At 52.6% G+C, this 23,695-nt stretch overlaps 9 protein-coding genes across 9 annotated transcripts; 6 read left to right on the forward strand and 3 right to left on the reverse strand.

Moving 5' to 3' along the window:
- Window positions 1-1,875: 1,875 nt before the first annotated feature.
- On the forward strand, window positions 1,876-3,206 carry RHO25_003834 (uncharacterized protein; the record flags this gene model as incomplete). Its single annotated transcript, XM_023599311.2, has 3 exons — window positions 1,876-2,052; window positions 2,111-2,656; window positions 2,718-3,206. 3 exons carry the CDS (start codon window positions 1,876-1,878, stop codon window positions 3,204-3,206), a joined length of 1,212 nt encoding a protein of 403 aa, XP_023455869.1.
- Window positions 3,207-4,804: 1,598 nt separating this feature from the next.
- On the reverse strand, window positions 4,805-5,281 carry RHO25_003835 (uncharacterized protein; the record flags this gene model as incomplete). Its single annotated transcript, XM_065602448.1, has 1 exon — window positions 4,805-5,281. The coding sequence occupies one exon, from the start codon at window positions 5,279-5,281 to the stop codon at window positions 4,805-4,807; it is 477 nt and encodes a 158-aa protein (XP_065458520.1).
- A 1,640-nt stretch (window positions 5,282-6,921) lies between these two features.
- Window positions 6,922-8,145, forward strand: RHO25_003836 (uncharacterized protein; the record flags this gene model as incomplete). The annotated part of the gene is made up of 1 exon (XM_023599313.2): window positions 6,922-8,145. One exon carries the CDS (start codon window positions 6,922-6,924, stop codon window positions 8,143-8,145), a length of 1,224 nt encoding a protein of 407 aa, XP_023455671.1.
- Window positions 8,146-8,844: 699 nt separating this feature from the next.
- RHO25_003837 (uncharacterized protein) lies at window positions 8,845-10,302 on the forward strand (the record flags this gene model as incomplete). The annotated part of the gene is made up of 1 exon (XM_023599314.1): window positions 8,845-10,302. The coding sequence occupies one exon, from the start codon at window positions 8,845-8,847 to the stop codon at window positions 10,300-10,302; it is 1,458 nt and encodes a 485-aa protein (XP_023455884.1).
- Window positions 10,303-12,051: 1,749 nt separating this feature from the next.
- RHO25_003838 (uncharacterized protein) lies at window positions 12,052-13,196 on the forward strand (the record flags this gene model as incomplete). Its single annotated transcript, XM_023599315.2, has 5 exons — window positions 12,052-12,163; window positions 12,220-12,416; window positions 12,474-12,547; window positions 12,602-12,673; window positions 12,812-13,196. The coding sequence occupies 5 exons, from the start codon at window positions 12,052-12,054 to the stop codon at window positions 13,194-13,196; spliced, it is 840 nt and encodes a 279-aa protein (XP_023455883.1).
- A 2,391-nt stretch (window positions 13,197-15,587) lies between these two features.
- On the forward strand, window positions 15,588-16,667 carry RHO25_003839 (uncharacterized protein; the record flags this gene model as incomplete). Its single annotated transcript, XM_023599316.1, has 1 exon — window positions 15,588-16,667. The coding sequence occupies one exon, from the start codon at window positions 15,588-15,590 to the stop codon at window positions 16,665-16,667; it is 1,080 nt and encodes a 359-aa protein (XP_023455852.1).
- Window positions 16,668-16,949: 282 nt separating this feature from the next.
- Window positions 16,950-17,305, reverse strand: RHO25_003840 (uncharacterized protein; the record flags this gene model as incomplete). The annotated part of the gene is made up of 2 exons (XM_023599317.1): window positions 16,950-17,055; window positions 17,112-17,305. The coding sequence occupies 2 exons, from the start codon at window positions 17,303-17,305 to the stop codon at window positions 16,950-16,952; spliced, it is 300 nt and encodes a 99-aa protein (XP_023455851.1).
- Window positions 17,306-19,402: 2,097 nt separating this feature from the next.
- On the forward strand, window positions 19,403-20,080 carry RHO25_003841 (uncharacterized protein; the record flags this gene model as incomplete). Its single annotated transcript, XM_065602449.1, has 1 exon — window positions 19,403-20,080. The coding sequence occupies one exon, from the start codon at window positions 19,403-19,405 to the stop codon at window positions 20,078-20,080; it is 678 nt and encodes a 225-aa protein (XP_065458521.1).
- Window positions 20,081-20,572: 492 nt separating this feature from the next.
- RHO25_003842 (uncharacterized protein) lies at window positions 20,573-23,695 on the reverse strand (the record flags this gene model as incomplete). The annotated part of the gene is made up of 1 exon (XM_023599318.2): window positions 20,573-23,695. The coding sequence occupies one exon, from the start codon at window positions 23,693-23,695 to the stop codon at window positions 20,573-20,575; it is 3,123 nt and encodes a 1,040-aa protein (XP_023456184.1).

Here is a 23,695-nt window from a genome sequence, read left to right on the forward strand (position 1 = left end):
TAATGCAAGCACGACTAGCCTTACCAGCTTGGCGAGCTTCAAGAGCATGACAGGACCTTGGTGGTCTCGAGAAGATCAGGCGAACCCGGCAGACGCAAGAGCAGCGAGAGCAGCATCTCGCATTGGAGCACCATCATCGAAGCAGGATACAGAAAGTCCGAAGCAAGGACAGTCCAGCCAGGGATTGAGAAAGGGCAGTCTCACCGCGAGGTTGAAGAACAAGCTCAGAAGTAATGAATGACAATACGATTGCATGATCACGAACACAGCCTTTTCTCAATTTTTCCATGCTCGGTGGAGTCATACGTGCAGCTGATAGATGCAGTGTGAATAGTGCTGTCCCGCAAGCTGCGACAATGCGCGTACTTCTGATGCCCCTCCTCCTTTACGGTCCCGAATACCTTGACCACGCATCTGAACCCCACACTCAGCTGGATCCGAGGCAGTCTCCGGGGGTGTCGCAGCCGACCACACGTGTCTCTTTGGTCATCACGAGCTTTGGCATGTGTTCGTCGATCACATCATTGATCCTCTCGCAGCCGTGTAGCGAGGCGAGCACTCATGTCATCGCATGGCTGGCCACTTTGGGCAATACTCGCGAAAGCAAAGCATATCGAACGATTGAATCTGCAGTACAGTCAATGTCGAAGGCTGATCCAATGGCAGAATGGAAAGGCGTGCAACCCAGGAACAACCTGAAGAGCTCGCCTAATGTGCCTGCATGTCTTACATGTGCGAAGCCCAAAAAGTGGCGCTGGATGAGACACCTATTCAGGCTTGGCACAAACGGCTGTCTGTCTCATCCTGCCCACCACGTTTGCTAGGCTGGTCTGAACATTACCGGAGTCGACTCCTACGCATTCAGTTGTTGAATGTGGCTGCACTTGGACGAAACCGATGCGGCTGAAGGCCCTGGCCATTCACGGTGTCGTAGCAAAAGAGGAGAAAGTACTACTCTGAGACATTGGCTTCGCCCCATGGCTGGATGCGGGAAGCGTGGCAGACAGCTTTCGACCTCACCTGATCCTGCACTGTCAGCGGAATGGCAAACGGGGTTCTCATACCACATCACTTATCAAGCTGCGGTGCTCATTCGATTCTCATCTTGTCAGATCAATGGCTGTTCGTGAGAATCTACGTTTGCCACAACACAGCCCGCGCCACGTGGAACGTTGACGGATCCTAACTGTCGTTACCAGGACCACACGTCAGCACAAAAAGGATCTCGAAACTTTGGTACTGACGTACGAAATATCCCGACAACTTGGTCAATGCTATTGGGAGGCGTTCGCATGCCATAGCTTGAAGTGAACGCCGGGGACGTGCTCCGTTCTGCTGAAGGATTCAACGTTAGAAAGTGTATCGCCTCTACGCTTACGAGGGTCCTACCACGACTGTCACGATATTCGCATGCGAAGGATTCGATCGACGGTCCTCTCCGATGTGACAAGGTTCACAATGCGCACGTACAGCTATGCACGCGAGGCCATCGTGGCCGCAATGCCACAATGTCCCTCCTGCATTTCGCTGGTTCTCAATATTGCCATGCTGACCCACGAGGCTGGAATACTTCTGGAAACATCATGTGTCTGCCGCAATAGGCAATACTCTATTCGAGTTCGCGGCAAGAAAGGTCACGAGTATGGCTTTTGGCTTCGCTTTGGGCAAAGCCATGCTCGAAGGACACAGGCGCCATAGCGTCGCACGTATCGATCCAAGATACTGAGCCGCTGATGGACCAGGCACGGCCTGAGAGCAGACAGTATATATCCTGTGTCTTCGACTCGCTTTGGAGAAATCATCATCAGCTCAACCATCCTCCTCTCCTCTACTCAGATCACTCCGGTATTCGACCTTCGGACAACGCACGGGAAGATGCAGTTTCTTGTCTTCCTCACTGCAGCCTTGGGCTCAGTGGCTCTCGCTCAGCAGCCGACGTCTTCGACTGTGAACTTCGTCTGCGCAACCAGATATGCACTGCAGCCAACGAACCAGATCAGGACTACCACTTTCCGAGTCACCACGACCAATTCTGTTGGCAGGACTGTTACTGTGAGTCTCTTTCGATATTGCTTGAGAACGTATGACATGCTGACATCCCTCGCCTCAGGTCAACCCAAGAACTACTCGCACTGTTGGGGCCAATACGTTCACCGTAACCAACACATTCACGTCGTTCAGCACCGTCACCGCCGCTAGCTCCGTGGCCACCGCTACTGCCTTTGTGACTGCCACCTCCACTCAGGTCTCGACAGTCACTCAGACCTTCACCAGTGCCACAGTGATCACAATCACCAATTCGCTCGCAGGTGTTACCAGTACTGTCGCTGCACCAGCTGGTTTCACTGCTCTCGGCCTTACTCCAGGCTTCGCTGAGAAGCGCGACTCCTCTCCTGAGCCTCATCATCCTCACATCGCCCGTGCTGCAGCCAAGGGACACTTGCCAATCCTCCCAGAAGTCGGAAAGAAGCAGCTCCAGGCTCGCCAGAACTCAGGACAGGAATTCCCAGTCGGCATCCTCTGCACTTCCAGAACCACCTTCTTCGTCACCGGCACCGCAACCTCCACTCGAGCAGGCCCAACCACAACCATCACCATCACTCAGCCAAACGTCGTCCGCACTGTCACCACAACCATCACAGGCGCACCACGAACCGTAAGTCCACTTCCCAAAACTCTCCTCTCTTTCTCACCCAACTGACACTTCTCCCTTACAGGTCACCCCAGCAGGCACAACCCGCTTCATCACCGTAACATCCACCACCCTCCGCTCCGCCACAACAACCAGCACCACCGTCCTCGTCAACACCAACACCGTGAACATCAACGGCCCAGCCGCCACAGCCTTCGCCCAATGCGCCCCCGAAAATCTCATCTCCTCCGCCTTCTTCGGAAACCAAATCGGAACCGTCACAATCAACTCCGCTTTCACCGTCCGCTCCATCAACGTCACCGATATCACTGGCCTCGAATGCTGCAATTCATGCGCTCAACTTCCCACATGCGCTGGATTCGCGCAACAGAGCATTCTGCAAGGAGGCAGTTGTTTCCAGATCTTGAATAATGGCGTTTGTGATCCTGCTCAGAACTTTGGAAATAATTATCATTATTATCAGGTGGAGAGCGGGTTGGGGTATACGGTGGGGAATGCGCAGTGTGGACAGCTTGGTGCTATTGCGGGGCCGCCCAATGATGGCAACTCATAGGTGCCTGTCCTTGAGTGAACAAGGCAGGGATCCTTGAAGAAGGGGATGGGGGTTTGGGTGAGCAAAGTGAGAGAAGAAGAGAAAAACGATGCAATAATTGTGAACAAGATCGAACTAACAAGATTCGTAATATGGTTGAGATTTCTTAGTGTCATCAGTACAAAGCAGAATCAGAATCAGAACAGAACAGAGCAGATGAAAAATCACATACAAAACTCCAAAGCAGTCTCAATAATTCGAATGAAGAAGAGCGTATTGATCTGTCTCATCTCGATCTACTCGATAAAGCCACTACCGCGTAGCCCAGGTCTGTTACCAAGTCTTTCGCGTCCTCGATTCTCCTTACTCTACTGTAATAATACTGAATATGAGCTTTCTATGCATGCCACCACCTCTTAAGATCTCGTGCTACACTGGGTAGATGGTTAGTCACAAATGTCACGTGCAATTGTAGACTTGGCGCTCGCAGTGAATTATCGTCAGCCTACTTTGAGCTTGGACACAGATCACTGAGGATATCCACGCACGAAAAACCGGCGATCAAAGGCTACTCTGCTCTGCTGTCGCCTTGCTGAGGCTGCAATTGAGTGACGAGTTTTGTATGCCCGACCTATCGGCACTGCCGGTCTACGTCCTCGCTGCTGCCAAGTGTATGCACCTCCCAGAAATCAGTCTATGACGGTCTCGTGCTGGCACTTCTTTTCCGAGGCGGAAAGCTTGGAAAAGAGAGGGGTACCCGCAAGTCGCAGCCGTGCTGAGTCGGATGTCCTTTTTCGTCGATTGCAAAGCTGCATTCATCGCGCGGTACCGCTCGGATCAGGTGAATGTGGAGATCAGGGGACATGAGTCCCATGTTGCAGTCCCTGGTTCGCGTGGGATGACATAGAATACAACTGGCCTACAAGCTTCTTTTGTACCACATCGTGCACTGTCCCGATCGAGCAGCTTTATGGACCTTAGTCTTTTGCATTTTCTGTATTTCCGTGGACGACGCGGGCGGTCTGCCGGTAGCAACCTGCTTTCCGTTGGCCTGGCTGGTGGGTTTGCGACAGAGCCGTGGAAAATGTCGAAATATAATTTTGGAGAACCGGAATTACTGTGACAAGTGGGAGATCTTGGATCACTATTAGACTGACAAAATAATCTCTGAAATTCGAAGCTCGTTGAAAAATTCAGATACTTTTCTAAGTGTTGCCGCAGATGTTGTTCGAGCAACTGAGAAACTGCTGCGGGCCGAATTACTCCTGATGTGATTCGGCTTCCCTTCAGCTCGGTGGCTGATGCCCATTGCTTTGGGAGGGTCCCACCTGGTGGCCTCGATGTTCATCTTTCCGTGGAGAGGCGAGTACTTGCATAGCGGTGAGTTGCGTCATCATTCACTTTCCTCCTGTCGCATATCGTTATCTCGCTTTTCCTCTGATGCGCCGGGGCAATCTGCGTTGACAACCAGCTGTTGACAGCCATTCGGAAATTCAGAAGCACCGGTCCTTGTCGATATCTCGCTGCGATTTTGATCTCTTGCTTGTTCCGCTTCGATAGATCGGTTGCCTCAGACTCGTGCAGAAATGCAGAGATATACCTTCGATGCCAGAAAAGCCTCAGTGACCCACGATCACCGACCAAGTGGATCTCTCGAATACAGTGGCATGGAGTATGCCATCGTGGAGGCGGATCGTGATATTGTAAAGACCGCGGGTGCCAACACAATCGTATACCCATGGCCAGACCAGATCCGGCGTCGCGAAGTGGAATCGGTTTGTCGTCACATACTCCGAGAAAAGTGCTTCGCGTATGGCAGAGTTGACATGGAGCACTGATGGCAGTCGAAAGTGTTTATCGACTGAGATTCGCGTTCTGGCGGGAAGTTGGATCACGTGGTCGTAGATCATCTTGTGGAGCTCGGGTGGTAGCTCGCCGACTCTTGCTAGTAGTGCTACTGTTGCCGGGGTGCTATCCTTCCACTCCTGCGACTCTGGATCAGAAGGGCGGATGTCGTCTGTGTCGGATTTCTGCTGAGCTGCGCGCTTGTCCTGATGATTGTCAGAGACGTGCCGCGATGTGTCTTTGGCAGCCATTATGGCCTCAGATGTTATATTGCAGGACATGGCCTCGGAGGATTAGCGATGAGAGGACTGTGGTAAAGCAGCGTGCGGTCGTCTTAAATATGTATGCTCAAGTGCCAATCTTGTCTCGTTGAAGGCCGAGCGTTCCGTACCCCACCAGCAGGTGTACTGATCTGATGAGTGTTGAATGATGTTGTGTCTGCATTGGGATAGCAGCAGAGCTTGCATCCCCGGTACAACATCGAAATTTGAAAAGGCGCTAATCAAATATGGGTTTATACTTGCGAAAGGGAGGGTCACGGGCAGTTTTTCCATCGAAAAGTTACGGCTACTTGCGGCCGTGGCCGTTCGCGGCAGTGCCGATGACCGTCATGCCTGAAAAGTGCCTTGCACACTCCTCGTATGTACCTCTGACGGACGGTCGCCGGACTAGTTGGCACAGCAAGCTTGAGAGTCGGTACCACTATCAGCGTCGACTGTACCCTAGTGATTCGCGATTCATCTTACTCGATGATCCTATATTTCCGATCGACAACATCTTGGAGCCTATGATAATGTCGGCGTTCTTGCAGGACCATGCGCGAGAAGGTCATTTGACGAGTTGCGAGCAGCTCCAGCCGACACTGCCAGCGGTAGAGGATCACCAGCTGTGAGCTTGTGCGGGACTTTGGCCTGCTACAGCTGAAAGCAGATGCTACCCATCTCCCCTACTCTGGGCAATGATCAAGCCGAGAGAGTATGGAGCCCTCAAAGATCCTAGCTTTACGTCTGAAAGACTGCATCCACTGCACCATCGGTGGTTTAATCGCTGCGTGCTTCGCGTGGGGTGTCTTGGCTATAAGCTTGCTGATGTGGGCGGCGCCGGATTGGTCGTACTTCTGGTGGCAAGCACACTGAAATACCCAGACTGGATTCTTGCTTGATCGAATAATCTTTCTGAGCGGCCGCACACTAGTAGAAGAGCCGGGATCTTCATGCACTGTTGTTTGAGCAATCCCACGACATGGTGTATTTCCAAGAAGTTTCGGGCGGCTGCACGAGATGGAGAGACTCAGAAGGACTTGTGAGGTGTTGAGAGCACATTTCCGGCCATTCAGAACGCAGCACAAGCGCTGCGCGCCACCTGAGAGTCAACCTTCGAGGCGAGAGGCATGTTCGTGCAAATCTCGTCCTGTGGAAGTGGGAAACGCCGGAGAAGTCGGTGATCGTCCTCGCGGCAAGCTTTCTTGGAGCAGAGCGTACTGTCGCATGCCCGCTGAACGGAGATGTTACTCTTTCCGAGTTCTGGCAATGATCACGCGTCTGGTGGACAGGACGTTCACGACATGCTCAAGTCAGAAGGAGCTGAAGTCGACAAGCTTGACCATGTTTGTTGCTTGGCGGGGGCCATCACAAATCCGTCCACCTCCGCGCGGTCTCCAACCATCCAGTCGACTCAATGCCCTTCTCAGACACGATATCCATCCAATTCAAACAGACAGAGACATTTTGGATGACTTCACTGCTGAGGAAAGTAGCCCACCAAGATAGGAGGCCTTGATCAAGGCCACATATCGCCGTCATCATGCAGTGCATCAGCATGAGCTGTTTCAGCAGGATAGCTCTCTTCTTTCGCCACTTCCCTCTCCCAACACCAGTTCTTCGCACCTACAATGTCTACTGATAGCACAGTGATCCTCGGCGCCGGCATCATAGGCGTAGCCACAGCCTTCTACCTGTCCGAGCCCTCCTCTCATTCAGGCACGATCCATCTCGTGGAAGCCGCTCCCGAGCTGTTCGCCTCTGCATCTGGGAAAGCTGGCGGACTCGTAGCAGAAGATTGGTTCGGACCAGCTACAGCGGAGCTTGGAGAGCTGAGTTTCCGTTTACATCAGGAACTGGCGACGAAGTATGATGGGAGAAAACAGTGGGGATATGCTAGGACTACGGGGACGAGCGTGGTTGTCGGGAAGAGCAAGCGGAAGAAAGGGGAGAAGTGGCTGGAGCAAGGTGGAAGTCGAGCTGAGGTCGCCGCCGGAGAGCGAGTAGAACACTACGCTGAAGGTGAAGGACCAGGATGGATGCGCAAGACAAGAGGTGGGAAGGTGGAAGTGCTGAGTGAAGAAGGCGGGATGGCGCAGGTTGATCCGAAGAGGCTATGTGGATTTCTGCTCGAGAAGTGCTTGGAACGAGGCGTGGAGCTGCATCAGCCAGCGCGGGCAAAAGGAATCGAAAGAGATGATGACGGGGCACCGGCTGCGATGGTCGTCGAGAATGCTGATGGGGAAGAATCGAGCATACCCTGCACTCGATTGCTGATCACAGCCGGAGCATGGACATCGCACGTCTTCTCTAAGCTATTTCCAGACGCAGTGACACGCATTCCGGTCAGCCAACTTGCAGGTTACAGCTTAGTTGTTCGCTCGCCTCGGTGGACTGCGGAGCAGGAAGCTTCTGGCTGCCATGCGGTCTTTGCGAGTGCCTCTGAGGCTTGGTTTCCTGAGATCTTCAGTCGTATGGGAGAAGAGATCTACATTGCTGGACTCAATGATCCTGGCCTGCCTGTCCCGGATTTGCCTACGAATGCGAAGGTGGACACCCAAGCGGTTGAGGAGTTACGACGGGTGACGGATAACATGATAGGAGACGACTATGAAGTGATCAGACAGGGAATTTGCTTCCGACCTGTCACCAGGAGCGGCAATCCTATCCTTGCGAGAATACCTGACGACAAGCTGCATGCAGATTCTGGGGCAGCTTTACCAGGAGGTGTGTTCTTATGTGCAGGACACGGACCTTGGGGTATTAGCTTGAGTCTCGGAACAGGCAAAGTCATGAGCGAAATGCTGCTTGGGCAAAAACTAAGCTGTAACGTGAGCAGCCTCGGGTTGATATGAAGTCGAAATATCCGCCGAACTAGGTTGGCTACGAAATACGAGCTATATGGGACGTTTTCCTCTTGCAGGAGCCTACAAGCGGGAACGAGACACGACCGAACAAGTCTTCATCAATTGTGCCGCCCTTGCACAAAAGCGACAAGACGGAGATAACACAAGATCCAAAGACCGACAACGGGCGGAGTGAAAGAAAGCAGCATAACGTGCACAGTTCTACGGCGCCGGAGATGTTTTGCTAAGCTATTCCCAGATTTTCCGATACGAATTCGTGTAAGTCAGCTCGCAGGGTAGTCCAGTTGTACGATCGCTTTACTACACTACGGGACAACAACGTTACTGGCTGTTCTACAGTCTTGACGAGTACGTTGAAGGCTTGTACACCCGACGATGGGTGTGGTGATGCTGGCTTACCGGCAACGACCTTGACCATTTTGTCCACGATCACATAGATTCGATGATGATGCCAATCCTCAGTCTGACCTCAGCAAGCAGCATTACGAATACCATTCGGCGAATATCTTGACATGCTTGCACGCTTAACAAGTTTCGACCGAATCATGACACACCAAGGGAAATGCAAGGTCAAAAACGACGACTCGAGGACAATCTTTAATTTTGTCGACAATTGTCATATAGTCCCGGTCGACGAACCTCCGCAGCCGACTAAATCATCAGAGGTACGCCATATGTACAGCTACAATGCTCCTCGTAGTTCTCATCGCACTCTGTTTCTGCGCACTGCTCCGCTATCTGGTTTGCCACAGCTCACTGTGTGATGCCGTGCCAGGTCCATGGATCGCATCGAACACCTCACTGTGGATCCGGTGGCAACGGTGGAATGGCTGCCTCTCGCTGGAAGCAGACAAACTCCTCGCCAAATATGGACCAATTGTGAAGATTGCCCCTGACATTGTCCTCGTCAATGATCTGGAGGTTGCTGAGAAGATGTTTTCTCGCAAGGATCTGGATACATCACCACCAGCGATCCGGGCCTTGCGTGTAGGTGGTCATGAGTGGACCGTTACACATCCCCAATTTGAGATTGCAAGACAGCGACGGCATCCCACCATGATTGCCTCTACCACCAACAATCTCAAGCTAAGGCATCAGCTCTTCTCTGACAACATCGACAGTTTGATCCGGGATATTGGTAGTTTCGATGGGCCACGATCAGAAGACATCGTTCGCCATCTGCGGATCTGTCTCCTTAAAAACTCACTCCCCTTGATGGGCGGTTCTGGAATCGAGCTCGATTCGGAGAGCTTCCCTCACGTGGTCGGCGAATACAACTTCCTCGTGGTCTGGCGTCTCTGTCTCCCAGAATGGACTTTCAGCTGGCTGAAGTTTAGTCCGTTCCCGCACGCAAGTTTCCGTGTCAACTCCAGCGATGCATTATTTCACCTCGGAGCCAAGATTTGTCAGCAAGCCGAGAAAAGTCGAGCTGTCAATGCATCGGACAACGCTCCGAACGTCTATAGCATGTTCCTCGACCCGGAAGCCAAATATCCCTGTCAATCTTGGACCGAAGATGAGATAAGCGCCGAACTGGCAGGTCAGATCCTCGCGGCGACTGAGACGACTACTTCGGCGCTTGCGTACATATACTACGAACTGGCCAAGAATCACGATCTACTGGAGGAGCTATACGAGGAACTCCGTACAGTGGACGAGGATCATGATCTCTCCTCCTTGAAGTTACTCGACGCGTGCATAAGAGAGGGACTTCGGTTCCGGCCTCCTGTAGCCCTCACCGGAAGTCGTCTGGTGCCGCCTGGAGGCCTCGATGTGCTCGGATATCACCTTGAAGAAGGCACAGTTGTCACAACACAGTCACTCTCGCTGAGCCGGCAACGCAAGGACTTGTTTCCTGACTACGACTGCTACAATCCTAAAAGATGGTTGGAGGAAGAGAGGAGTGCCGAGCGACGACGTCTTCTGGCACCGTTTGGAGTCGGAGCACGCAGATGTCCTGGAGCAAATATGGCGATATATCAGATGCTTTTGATCCTTCACAAGACTATTCGGGCGTTCAGAGTTGAGGTTGCTCCTGAGACGACGCCGGACAAAATGGCTCCGTTCGAAGCTAATGGGCATCGTTCTCGGCATGATAGGTGCGATTTGATTCTCGTTCCAAGAGCGAGTGTCATGAATGGGTAGGCAGCCGGAGAGACTGAGCTTAATGGTTCATTTTGAGAAGGATGCTTTTGCCCAGGAGGCCAACACGGCTCACAGAGCACTGCAAAGTGGGGCGATCGAACGAGTGCATTCTGCTTCTGTCAATTCTTGTCCTCTACCGCCGGCATGGAATCGGCCAGCGACTGACCACTTGCGATGGTATGCGAGCAAATGTACATGTCGATGAAACTCCCACTTTGCAGATCATATTCGTTACAGTTTCGATGCAGCAGTACAGACCGGAAGCTGTGGAGTTGCCAAGACTTGGAATCGTGCACCCATGTCCCTTGCCAGGGATGCGAAGGCTGACAAACTTCCGTTCAACAACATCACTTCCTTCTCTTGCAAGCGCTGACTTGTCCTCGCAGTCCTGATAAATGGTGATGCGCCGGGAAAGTTTATTGGAATCAGTTTGCGCTATTCGATGTATTGGCATGGAAGCTGTGCCTGCCGGGCGTTTCATTCTGCTGGGACTCTGCCTTCCTGAGGTGCTCTCAAGTATCGCATCTGTCAGTCACGACCTGGTCTCAAATTCAGCGAGCCTGCAGCAATGCATTGAAGTCACAGACATGCGATCCCACGCACAAGGCACGCCATGATAAGGCTTTGCCATGAGCAACGGTGTGTCACTGTCACTACAGGTGTGCGGGACCTCGAACATCTTGCTCCGTGCTGTCCTCCGTCCACACCTATCTTCAGAAAACACACGCGCATGCATACACCTCTGCAAGGGAGTATGTGACCAGTAATAAGAGCAACGGAGACGACTTTCTCTCGTCATGTCCAGCTCTTATCCGGCTGAGATAGGCCTGATCCGGCCCACTTCAACATTCCTTTGGCCCTCGGCCAGAAACGCTACTTTCAAGCGGCCTGATCGAGACAGCTTCACGGGAAGTACCAGTGCGGCATAAGAAAGCAAGAGAAAGGATGTCGGCACACCTTGGCTGCTTCGACGAGGTTCATAATGGATAAGCGGCCGAGGAACACATTGAAGTGTTTATTGGCGACTTGTTAGAACACTGTCCACCGCATTCTTGCTTCGATTACCTTCTTATAAACCCAAGGCCAGCCGGCCTCCATCTCAATCTGGCGTTGCAGAACGCGGGGTCAGCCAGCCACAGGAAACCTTTCGTGTCAAGCAAATCGTTTGTCTAACCTGATGAAGCAGCCAAGACTGCATGTGGCGTGATGCTAGTCCCAGCTTTGGACGTCGTCCAGAACCACGCAATTTTGTTGCAGGATTGGTGGAAGCTGAACGGCGTTATGTACGCTTGTGGCCCATCCCGCCAGATCAGGAGACCAGAAAACCACTTTGGTATCCTTGTCTGTCCCAGCGCATCCTATTGCGCTCGTCTTGACAAACTTCTTGCAACATCAAACATCGATTGACAGCCATTATCATGCGTCTAGAGTTCTTTCCCAAGCTCCTTGTCGGTCTTTTAGCCCTGCCACAATGGTCAGCTGCAACCCAGTATCCTGGTTGCAAGAGCGGTGTCTATTCATCCGTCGGCTGCGCTCTGAGAAATTATCCTCCGGCGCAAACGTACTGCTCGAAGAAAGTTCCCTTGCCTAAGCAGACGAGCACAGTGACTGCCCCTACGTCGACGATTACCACGACTGTATCGACCACAACAAGTTAGCCAGCGCCCTCCATTTTACTTGCACCTGCCTAATACGGGCAACAGCTACTACTACTCTATCAATCGCAACGTCAAGGTACGATGGATCAGAATGGAGCTTCGAGACTTCTTGCTCACTACGTCCAGCGTCACTCCGTTCTCTACGACTGTAACAGTCAGCACTAGTAGCACGATCGTACAGACTACGACCTCAACCAATACTGGTGGGTCGCCATCCCGACTCCTAACCCCAGCTGCCGACTGACAATCTGCCCTGCAGTGACGCAAACATCAACGTCTACAGCAACAACGACCGTTGCAACTACCATCATAAATTTCCCCAATGCAAAGCGGGACGCGGTCGCTGGCCGACCTACCCCGAACCCTCAAGCCGCGAGGTTCAGTAGTCTGTGCAAGCAGCCAAATCAGTACATTACCTCTGTGTGCAAGTGCGTGGTGAAACCGAAGACCACCACGGTAAGAACGCCTTCCAGGTTATTTTATATCGGAACTAACACTCACAACTCGCATCAGATCACCACGACTCCATCTACTACCAAGCGTGTTGTTGCTACATCCACTTTGAGCACCACTGCAACCGTGACCTCGTGAGCCTTTTACACAACATTTTGTGAAGCAATGATAATAGCTGATTACCGCAGGACTTTCACTGCGACCATTCTGACAACGACAACAATAGTCGTTACAGAGATGACCACTCAAATGACCGCCACGTAAGTGCATATACACGCGATCGGCCCACTTCATGGCTTCGTCTGCATGCCAGCTCCTACTGGAATTGGGAAACGCGTAGTCCGTAGCAGCGGCGGCTAGGCAGTCGCTGGCCTGTTCAATGCTGATCAGCTCTCTAGAAGCACCCTCACGACCACAACGACCACGACCTCGGTCACAACTACTCAAACCTGCCCACCAACCCAACCTACTTACTGCTTAAACCGGGGATATTGCATCAACGCAGACAACGACTACCTCAACTGCGGTGCATGCGACAACGAATGCAGCGGCCCAGCAACGTCTGCCAACGCGGCTCATGCTCCCAGGCGCCGAACGTATGCCAACCCCGTGCCCAAGCCTATCCCTGTGAAAATGCGGCTTCAGATTGTCTTTGCTACAGAGCAGTCAATGGAGGTGGGTATTGTTCGGCAGGCGGCCGTAACTGTGGTCAGGTATGTGAAGTCGCGGGAGACTGCTTCAGCGGACAATGTATCAGTGGAGATTCCACAGGTTGCGGAGTGAACGTTTGTGTCAATCCGGGGGATGCGCAGAGTTGCAGTAATCCGAACAGCAAGAGAGCGATATTTCGACTGGATGAGAGGCATGGTGACAAGCGCATGAAAGTGCCGTCGCCGCTGCTGGGTGTCTCGGAGGAGTAGAGTGGAGGGAAGGCTGGAGTCTAAGGAAGCGTGGCGGTTCGTTCTTGTGAAGTGGGACGAAATTACAGAATTTTCAAAGTTCACTGTTGACTCTTGGATCGATTGAATGATGTCTGCGGTGACTTGGACTCGCAGAGAGAAACGGCATGATATACATCGGCAAAGAAGTTCGAGACCAGCCTCGAGCGATTCAAGTATGAGGTTTAAGCAGAGGCCCTCGATTTTACTGTGCTCAGTATGTCGATGCTATGGACGCAATGCACTGTACACGCAGAGGGTACAAATTCCAGGACGATCTCCTTACGCAGTAGGAAAATGCAAAGACGTCTGATGTGGTCATGGAAGCGCTGCCAAGACCAACCAGGTCGCTTCGGCACATTGTCGGTATGGGATCCACCTTCTTTCCAGGTTCTTTCTGACCAAATTTAGCACGATAGCACAGACCACGAATCGCAACATTATCTCTCCTGCTCAACCTCCTATGTCGCTTCGAAAGTTCAGGGCTGCATGCGCTTGTCCCGGATGCCCACCTTCCACCATGACATCTCGACATCTGGCTGTGCAGAATTGGCACACAGGTCAAATTTGCCAAGAATGCATTACGTCTCCCCCATCACGCAGCATAAAAGGTGAATGGGTATCAGCGGTGAGAGAGCAAGCACCTCTCATAGAGGCTGGAGCATGAAATCAGACATACCCTGGACCTGGGGATGTTGAGCGGGGCGACGATCCGGTGAGAGGCTTGAACACCGATCGCTGCGCCGAATGTTCTTACTCTGGGTGACCAGAGATGCAAAGCCCGCTACTTTGTTGTGTCTCCAACAAACGACACATTCAGCGCGTCATGCTGCGATGAACCGCGAGTCTGCCCGTCATGACAATCTGATTTTTCAGGCTCGAAAGGTCTACTAGATCGGTTTCAAGCAAGACCAGCTTCGGGTCGCTTTCCAAGACGTGCCATCTCGTCAAAACCTCAATACAAGATACGAGAAATGATGACAGGCCTCAAAGCCAATGCAAACGCGATTGTGTTAGAATGTGCGACGAGAAGGATTCATTGCCTGTTGCTCCTTCATTTTATCTGCGTAGTGCGGGCGGAGAGATCCGAGTGGTCGCCCTGACAGCCTGCGTTGGAGGCCCGCGTAGTACAGCTGTACGTCAGGCCAGGCTGCGGGTCTTTAGGCAAAGTGAAGGTGAGGCGCTAACCGCAAGCGAATCTTGCAGCTGAATTCGATGGGTGAGGAATCAGCAACGATGGAATATAGTACCTCCCGGTCCGGACTTGGTATTTTCTCTGCCCAGACTCACTAGGTCAACGCGGTGTAACACGAGTTGCGCTATGAGCACATTGAGGCAAGATGACTATCTGTGATAGTGCCGCAGCATGCATCGAACAGAAGAGCATTCTGGCAACGTCCCACGTGCATAACACCAAAGCGTGCTACCGAGCCCGCTTCCGGTAAGAATTTGGAGGGTCCCTCCCGTGGGTTTGGCCTCCGCGGACGGGGAGGTTTGATAGCTTGGAAGGTTCGACTGTTTTGTACACACAGAGAACATCTCAGAGAGCCGCCAGCTCTGCCTTCGAACAAGGATCGAAAGGTTTACTACTATCCAATGTCCAATAAGGATTTGGGTGAAGGTTGTGGTCCGACGTGATGTTCGAGAGCCTGTCGCTTGAGATGATAGCAACGCATCCCTATGTCATCCACAGCTTGACATATATATATACTGACACCGTCGACAGATGCTATGGATGTACTTGTGAAACTTACCTCTGGTCTTCTTACTGGTCACCGGCTCGTGGCATTCTGGAAGCTCAACGTTGATGATACACAACATCTCGGATCTCGATAGTGCCGTGCGACATGGTCAGCAATCCTCAGATGTGTGTACAATGTGATCCTCACAAAATTTTCAATACTCTATCCTCCTTGAGGCGGCACACCAGGGACACTCATGGTCCGTCCAGGACGGATATCTGCTGCGAGCATTGCAACCAGAAGTTCAAGAGAACAGAGAATCTTAGACGCCACATCCACGAGACACACGAGAAGCAAGAGACAAACTGCGAGCACTGCATGCGGGCATTTAATCCTCGTTACATCGACCGCCACAAGGAGAAGTGTAGGCATCGGCCGAGCGAGCAAACACTTGAAATTCAAGGCGAGAAGGAGCGGTGCGCCATTCCGGACAGATTAATCTGGCAGTCACCAACAAAGAGTTGCCGCCATCTGGTTCGAGGGAAATGAGAAATATGGTGGATGACCAGAAAAATGTGCGATTCGTGCGTGGTTTTGTCGGCCCAGAGCCCCCCAAAGTTGACAATGCGGAGGGAGAGAAGGGCCTGGAGCTACTCGCACAAACCGGAGCGATTCACGATGAGTCGACTTCTGCAGAGAAGCCCCGATCGCCAGCTCCGAGCAAAGAACTTGTCCAGGTGATCTATGATGCGGTCGCCGCAGATGACACAGAGAATCTCAGGAGAATCTTGGTACAACATTGGTGGCCCACGGATCCTGTCTCCATGAACAGCTGGTTTCTCAAAACTTCCAGACAACTCGGAACGGATGGCAACAGCAGCGGAATCCTTCACGGTGCCGCAGAACTCAATGGTATGCGGATCACGCAAAAGCTTCTGGCGGCTGGTTTCGATGTCAACGCCAGAAATGCAGTTCAATCAACACCTTTACATTGTGCAGCTTACAACGGGCATGTCGAAATGGTCGAATACCTACTCCGCTCCGGCGCCAATCCAGGTCTTTCATGCCGGCATGGGTCGACTGCTCTGCATCTGCTACTTGGAGGCAAACAAGACAAAGAAGACAGCGTTCACGCTGTTGCAAAGCTTCTGCTGAAGCACGATGTGCCCATTGATGAACCGAACTCGATGCACCACACCGCTCTAACACTTTCTGCTCGGAGAGGATTCAAACTCGTAGCCGAGCAGCTCTTGGCTCACGGCGCATCAGTGAATGGCTCTCCAGGCGAATGGGGCCCAACGCCGCTCATGGAAGCATGCAACAACCAGCTTTCGATCGAGCTCGTTCTACTCTTTCTCAAAAACGGAGCGAGCCCCAATCTTTGTCGGCCTCTGAAGAAGGGCGGTCGGTCAGTGACGGCTCTGGCATTAGCATGCAGTTGCATGAAGAGTGATGGCAGTGAAGGGAGTGAAAGATATCAGATAGTGTCTCACCTGCTGTCTGCTGGTGCAGACGCAAACATGGAAGGATGCAGTGCAACGGATGCGGCGGCTAAACGTGCTCATGTTGACATCGTCCAGCTCCTGAGACAGTCGGGAGCTGATAGAGCATACGAATTTCACACGCCGCGATAACAAAGTTCCTGTAGATTTGCACAGAGAAGAACTATGTACACATACCAACATGAATATTGCACGGTACACAATGACGATGCCAAGAGTCGGGTCATCGCGTCGGCGTGTTGTCGGCATGGGTCCTTGCTCTGTCTGACTGTACTGTCTACTGACGACATCATCTCTTCTTGTTCTCTCATCACCTTTCATCACGATGTGTTGCTCGAACATTATGACGTTCTGATCTTTCCGTAGGCGCATCCGTGTCCATCGCGCACCTCCCCCATCTCTTCCCGGACCGCGTCACTGTTTTTCGACTTCTGGCGGCAATGGAGCGTGTGCATTGGGCTCGTCCATCTGATGCTCGGGAGCCGCAATGTTTGGAGTCAATGAAGTGTCGCCGTGAGGGCTACAAGGGCGTCAGCATGCTGGCAAGGCGAAGTTCTGGTGTCGCAAAAGACTTACGGGATTTCCGCCAAGCTCACGACATCGATGCCTCCCTCGACATCTGCCACTGCATGGGCCAGTCTATACTTGCGTAGCTGGAGATATCCGACGATGACAGACGCGACAGCAAGGACAGTGGTGAGGACTCCGAAGAGCGCGGCGAGGAGAACTTGTTGGTCATCGTTCCGGATTGCGATGTTTGTGTCGCCCATGTTAAGCAGTGCGCCGTGATGCGTGGTGCTCAGGCCAATCGCAGATCTTTGGGGTTTGGTCGAGACGACGAAATTAAAAGTGGACGACTTTGAAAGCATACGAATCTGCGAAGCTGGACTAGCAACCTGCAGTACTTAAGTGGTATGTAAACCACATCGTGACTTCCACGTGAAGGCCTTATTTCCCTGTTTCATTACTACAACAAGATGATTGTCGGAGGTCTGGGACGAAGACAGACGCTGGGATCGCACTGAAGTATGCATAAGCGATCCTGTGGCATGGCGCTTGCATGGGACCCGATAGCTTGAGCAGTACTGACGACACTAGATCTCCAGACAGAGCAATTTTGCGGAGGTCTGACGATACCGGGCACTCCAGATGGAGCCAACCCTTGGAGGTCTGCAGTGCCCGGATGGGCAGCTTTGGCCCACACTAGCAGGTCCCGGGTGGAGAGGTTTGGGATTTCCAAGTGACCGCGCTAACATATTACAAGTCACCTCGATCTAGCCGTTAGAGGGCAGTTCCTGGAGGCCTGCTGACGCCAGGTCATTAGTAGGAGGCAACTTTCTGGAGGTCGCCAAGCCGCGGTCTGTAGTCTTCGGGCTGCTGCGACTCAGTCGGCTTGCGGCCGTCCCAACCGAGCAGCCACAATATGCTTGATTCGTTGCCAATGGAGGTAGATATTGGGAGGTCTGTCACGTGTCTTTGGATCCTCTCAGGCGTGGAATTGCGAGTCGCGAAGGTGATTGGACAGGACTAATCGCCAGAAACTCGTCAGCACTGCCCCTCGACTGCAGCCTCGTGCATACGCAGGCGCCACGTCTGCCGACCCTTTCGCACAGCTGCACGAGACGCGGGCCCATGCTACCATGCGTTGGATCTGGCGGAACGTTACGCGCTGCATAGAAGCGGTAGCGCCGACCTCCCAGTTCATGCCCCTTTCGTAGGTCGCGCTGGAATTACTTCAATCATTCCCCTAGAATTTACCTCTCGCGGAGCTCTTGCAGCTGCGATATTGTCTACCTCCAACGTTGTGCCATTTGCGTACGCACTACACGACTCAGAGGCTTCTTTCGGTATTCGGTCTTTGAGCATGACAAATGGCAACACGACTTGAACAACCACAGGCCAACCTCGATAAGCCTCCAATGTCCCACGTATGTTCGCAGTGCCTGCCGGAAAAGCACTATAGCAGCTCGGATGCACTGAGAAGGCATAGAAAGACTCATCATGGTGGAATCAAGCCTTCCTGGCAGTGCCCAAAATGCAACCAGAAGCCTTTCCCTAGGAAAGATCGTCTTACACGCCATATCAAGGAGAAACACACCGGAGAACATCTTGGAGAATGCGAGCTTTGCTTTAAGACTTTCTCGAACAGATATCTCAAGCAGCATAGAAAAACATGCAAATCTCGATCCTTTGGACAAGCAACCGAACCACATCCCCAGAAAGCGGGTATTGTGGAGTTGCACTGGAACCACTCGGACTCATTTTCCCATCCAAAGCAGGCTGGCAATGAGAATTCCGCAATAGCGTTAGAGGAAACACCGAGGCTGAAATTTGTTCGCGGATGTGCGGCTCCCATATTCCGGAAGAAGAAAGTCACTTCTCCGGATAAGCACGAAGTCGTGACAGCGTCGAGCCTCAGCACCCGGAAGCAAGGAGCGGTGGGCAATGATCTCGAGCCGCTGAAGCTGGACGAAGAACAGCAAGAAGAAATTTCCTACGCCATTGAAGCGGACGACATGGAGTTGCTCACTGAAATCATTGCCAGTCATGGTCGCTCTCCGCACACCTTGCTGTCAGTGAATGAGGCCTATTCATGCTTTGGAAGCAGCCTTTTGCATTTTACCGCACGTTGCGGGAGTATGAAAGTCGCGCGAATGCTTTTATCGGCAGGCATCGACGTCAACGCGCCGGACAAAGATCTCTGGACCCTTCTTCACCATGCAGCGTACTTTTCAAGGGCCGGGATTGTCAGATTACTAGTTCGACAAGGGGCAGATGTGGATGCAAAAGATTCCTCTGGACGAACGGCTCTATTTCAAGCGTGCTCCTATGAAGAAAAACATGCCGACGAGGCTGACACCTTGGAAATGATTAATATTCTGCTACAAGGTGATGGCGCCAGTGTTGATGTCGAAGACAGACAAAAGGCAACCGCACTCTGTGTCGCTGCTAGCGAAGGAGCCCACTCAGTTGTTAAGAGGCTACTTACCGGCGGGGCATCTGTCAATGGATCTCCCAAAGAGGGTGTCGTAACGCCGCTCATGAAAGCATGTCACCGTGGGGAGTCTACTGTAGTGCACCTGTTGATTGATCACGGAGCGGATGTCAATCGGTGTCACGCTCGTCGTGAATTCCCAGATGTCTGGGACCCCTACAATTTTCTGTTTTTGCGTGGCTGGAAACCGGATGTCGGTTCGGGACAGATTCAGTCACGATGGACCGCGCTCGCGTATGCCTGTGGGCCCTATGTTCTCAGTAGGATAATGGAAGAGTTGTCATCTCGCCTTCTTGCCGCCGGAGCGGATCCAAATCTGGGAGATGTGGTTCCACTGGAGACTGCTATCATATATGGGGACCAGGGTGTTACCAAGATCCTCCTCGACGCCGGAGCTGATCCGTTGTGGGTGTCAAACGAGTGTATCGAGACTCTGCAAGGCGTGCAAAAGCGCACAGACGGTCATTTGTACCGAAAGCGGAAAGAGAAGTGGTCGTTGCTCCAGCAATATTACCCAATTATGTTTGGGAGTAAAGAGTACTTGGAATAGGCTGGCAGGCGATGAAGAGAATGATGGTCAGATTTAGGAGACCCAAGAATGATCAGTGCTATGAGAAGTATGCGACTATGGCAGCAAGCGACAGTAGTGCTTGTGATGACGACCAAAACCAGTAGTAACGACTAACGTATAAAAGCTTGAGGATTCCATTTGAACACATAAAGGGTTTGCACACTTCGCATGCACCTCAGCATGGATTCTCGGCTCGAGGTGCTGCGTTTGCTATGAATTTATACGAAGGAGTAGGATGTTCTTCAAGCCTTCATGAGGTAGCGGAGAACTCCTGATCGTTCCGGACATTGCCAGGCGCATGAATCACGCAACTAGAGTCGGTGCACACGAGCATCGAAAGTGTGTACAGAATCATGCGAATTCCGTCGGTCTTTGCACAACCACAGGTTACTGCCATTCTCACAAGCCTTACAATGTAGCAGAACGATCCTCGTCCCATCATATTATACACCCAACCTTTCCACTTCGATCTTACACCCTCGCAGCCCTAACCCACCCCACCATCCCCCCAACAAACCCCACCAACTTCTCCACCCTCTTCCTCTCTTCTTCCAGCGCCTCCTTATACTCCCTCACAACACCCCTAACCTCCTCATCCTGCGTCACCAAATCCCCATGAACCCTCAACCAAACCGCCATCCAAGCCTGCACCAATTCAAAATCGCGTTTACTCCTCAACTTCCACGTCAAGGCTTGCACAAAAGCGACATGTTCGTTGTCAGTATGCGATAAAGATCGGATTTCGATGTCGGCTGTGGCGGGTGGGAGAGATTGGAGGTGTGTGAGGAAAGGGGAGAAGTCTTGAGAGGAAGAGGAGGAGTGGAGGAGGGTTGTGAATTGGGATTGCGTGCCGGATGAGGCGAGTTTGAGGACGCGGGAGCGTTCTTTTTCGATTTCGTCTGCGGAGGGGTTGGTGGAGGAGGAAGCGCCGGGTTTTTGTTGAGGGAGGTCTTGAAGAGAAGGGAGGAAGAAAGGTGCCTTTTCGGGTTTCTTGGGGGCTTCGGTGGGTTTGTTTCTTTGGCGGATGAGGTCTAGGTGGAGGAGGTTTTGCCATCGGGAACGAGGAACGAGAGAGAGGGAGAGAAGATCTGCGGAGAGTGTGTCGAGTTCCGATGCTGGGTCGGTGTCCAGATCGATGGCTTCTCCGTCTTCTTCTGCGTCTGACTTGTGTGCGCTTGCTGCGATGAGGTTTGTGCTACCTTCGCCAGAAGCTGTCGGAGCTGAGGTCGTAGTCGAATGAATGACTGCGAGGAGTTCCTTCTGCGTTATGTGACGTGTGGAGACATGGGTGAAGAGACTGCGATTGGTCCAGATGTCAACTCCGACGTTATCCTTGGTGGCCGTCGCCAAGTACTCACCCGTAGGCGAGAATGCCAGAGTCGTACATTCGTCTTTGAGCTTGAACACATCCACGAGATGACCTGTCGGCAGATCCCAAAGAAAGACTAGCTGCCCAGCAGAAGCAGTAAGCCAGTGTCCGTCTGTGGAGAATGTGAAGTCGGAGAACTTCAGACCCTTCAGCTCAGCTACTGGCGTTCGTGAGCGCCACAACTCTCGCACCAGCTTCTGTGTCTTGATGTCGATCACACGAATGCAGCCATCAGTGCAGGTGAATGCTGCCAGGTCCGATGCACGATGGAACCGCATATCAAGAATGCCCGTTGAGCTCGACCAATCCAGCTGACCCGTCAGCAGGCCATTACTGAAGCTCCAGAATTTAATCTTGCCATCTGCACCAGCAGACACGACTGTCTTATTCAGACTGTCGACAGCCAGTCCTACGACAGCTGCTGCATGTTTGCCTTGACCTCGATAGAATTTCTTCTTTCCGTCGTCTTCCAAGATCAGATTGTTGCGTTCCACGTCCAGTCTCAACTGCTTCGCCTGCATGGGTGTTAAACGAGCAGGGAAGCGTTGACGATGTATACCAGACTGCATGTTGAACATGTCGATCCCGCCTTTGTCCGAGCCAACGACACCAAAAGTGCCGCATGGCGACAGCGCGACAGATGTCACATTGCCCCCATCGCTTGTGGAAAATGCCCAGCGACCTGCACGCTTCCTTCCCCAGAACCAAGTTCGTGCCTTGGGATCGTTTTCATGGGCCGTCAATACGCTCTCCCATCCTGTCATAGCACTGACTTCAGCACTGACCTGCTTGGACTTGGCATTGTTCTGCCAGATGGGATGCTTGCCGGGCAGAGCACCAATGCCACCATCTCTGTTCAAGCCGCATGCAATTCCCGTAATAGGAGGGCATTTGAGATCTTCAAAGGCGTCTCGATCACCAGACAGCAAGCCTTGCTTCTTGGCTTTCTTTTGTATTGCGCCTTGACTGAGCTCTGTGCTCTGTCTGTCGCGGCGAAGTGACCAGCCCCATAGACTGCGATCTTTGCTGGCAGACAATAGCCATTTTCCGTCATCGTCTGCGCCGTCTGAGGCTGTAGGCAAGAACATCAGCTTCGAGACTGGAGCGCCATGACCACTGAGCTCATGCAATATTCTAGGTAGAGGGTCGAAAGGCGTCTTGTCAAAGATCCATGTCTTGAGACTGTTGTCGAGACCACTGCTAACAAGAATCGCTTGACCTGCCAAGAATTCGATCTTGCTGGTTCCTCCCGGAGTCGTGGCTGTAGGTTGGGCATGTGCAGCTCTGAGTACGCCTGCTTTCCGACCACCGTCGTTGAGGTCCCACAAAGTCACATCGCCAGAGGAAGTGGAAGCAGTCGCCATGACACCGGCCAGTCTTCCATCTTCCCCGGCACCTAGCCCATCTGTTCGGAATGTTATCGAAGTGATCGGAGCACCTGCAGGTGTATTGAGCTGGATTGCAGTGCGGTCTGATTTTACATCGTGGATAAGCAGCGGCCCTTTCTCGTACGCAATTGCAACCAGAGATAGCGCAGGAGTTGGTTCAATGGCCGTCACGGCGCCATATGCAGTGGAAGGCGGGAGAATGGTGTAGACCAGCTTGCCGCTTGAGACATTCCAGATTTCAGCGCTGCCATCCTGTCTGCCTACAATGACCTTGTTCAAGAAGGTAGGCAAGCCAGATATGCAGCTGGTGAAGGGCACGGGCGAGATGCCTCGCAGCGACGTGTAGAGCTCAAAGGTGGTCGTTTTCCACACCAGCAGTTGTGTATCGCAAACTCCGATCAGCCAGCTCCCCAGCACACAGAAAGTGCTGACATTCTCATCGCAGTCTGCTGGCCATTCTAGCTCCGCCTCTTTCTTGCCTCGCTTCATCACCCATACGCCTCGCGCCGATTCGGCATCTTCGCCTCCCCATGCGGCGAAAATGCAGTCTTTCCATGCTGCGGTCGCAGTGATGACTTCGGGAGTCTGCGGTCGGGTAATGAAGACCAGATTGAGGCCTCGTCGTAAATCGTACGTTTGCAGGCTTCGGCCTACGGAAGTGGTGATCTGGAATGTCGTCTTGCCCAGCGGCACACTCGTGAAGGGTACTGCGGTCGGCGAGACTAATCCGACGGTCCTGTAAGGCGCAAAAAGTCTTGACTGTCCCGCGGGTCGCGACGCCTTTGCCACGCCATTCGACAGCTTCTGCCTCTTCGCGACACGCCCCTCGGCCTCCAT

The sequence above is a fragment of the Cercospora beticola genome, chromosome 2, assembly GCF_033473495.1.
Source record: "Cercospora beticola chromosome 2, complete sequence".
NCBI lineage: Eukaryota > Fungi > Ascomycota > Dothideomycetes > Mycosphaerellales > Mycosphaerellaceae > Cercospora > Cercospora beticola.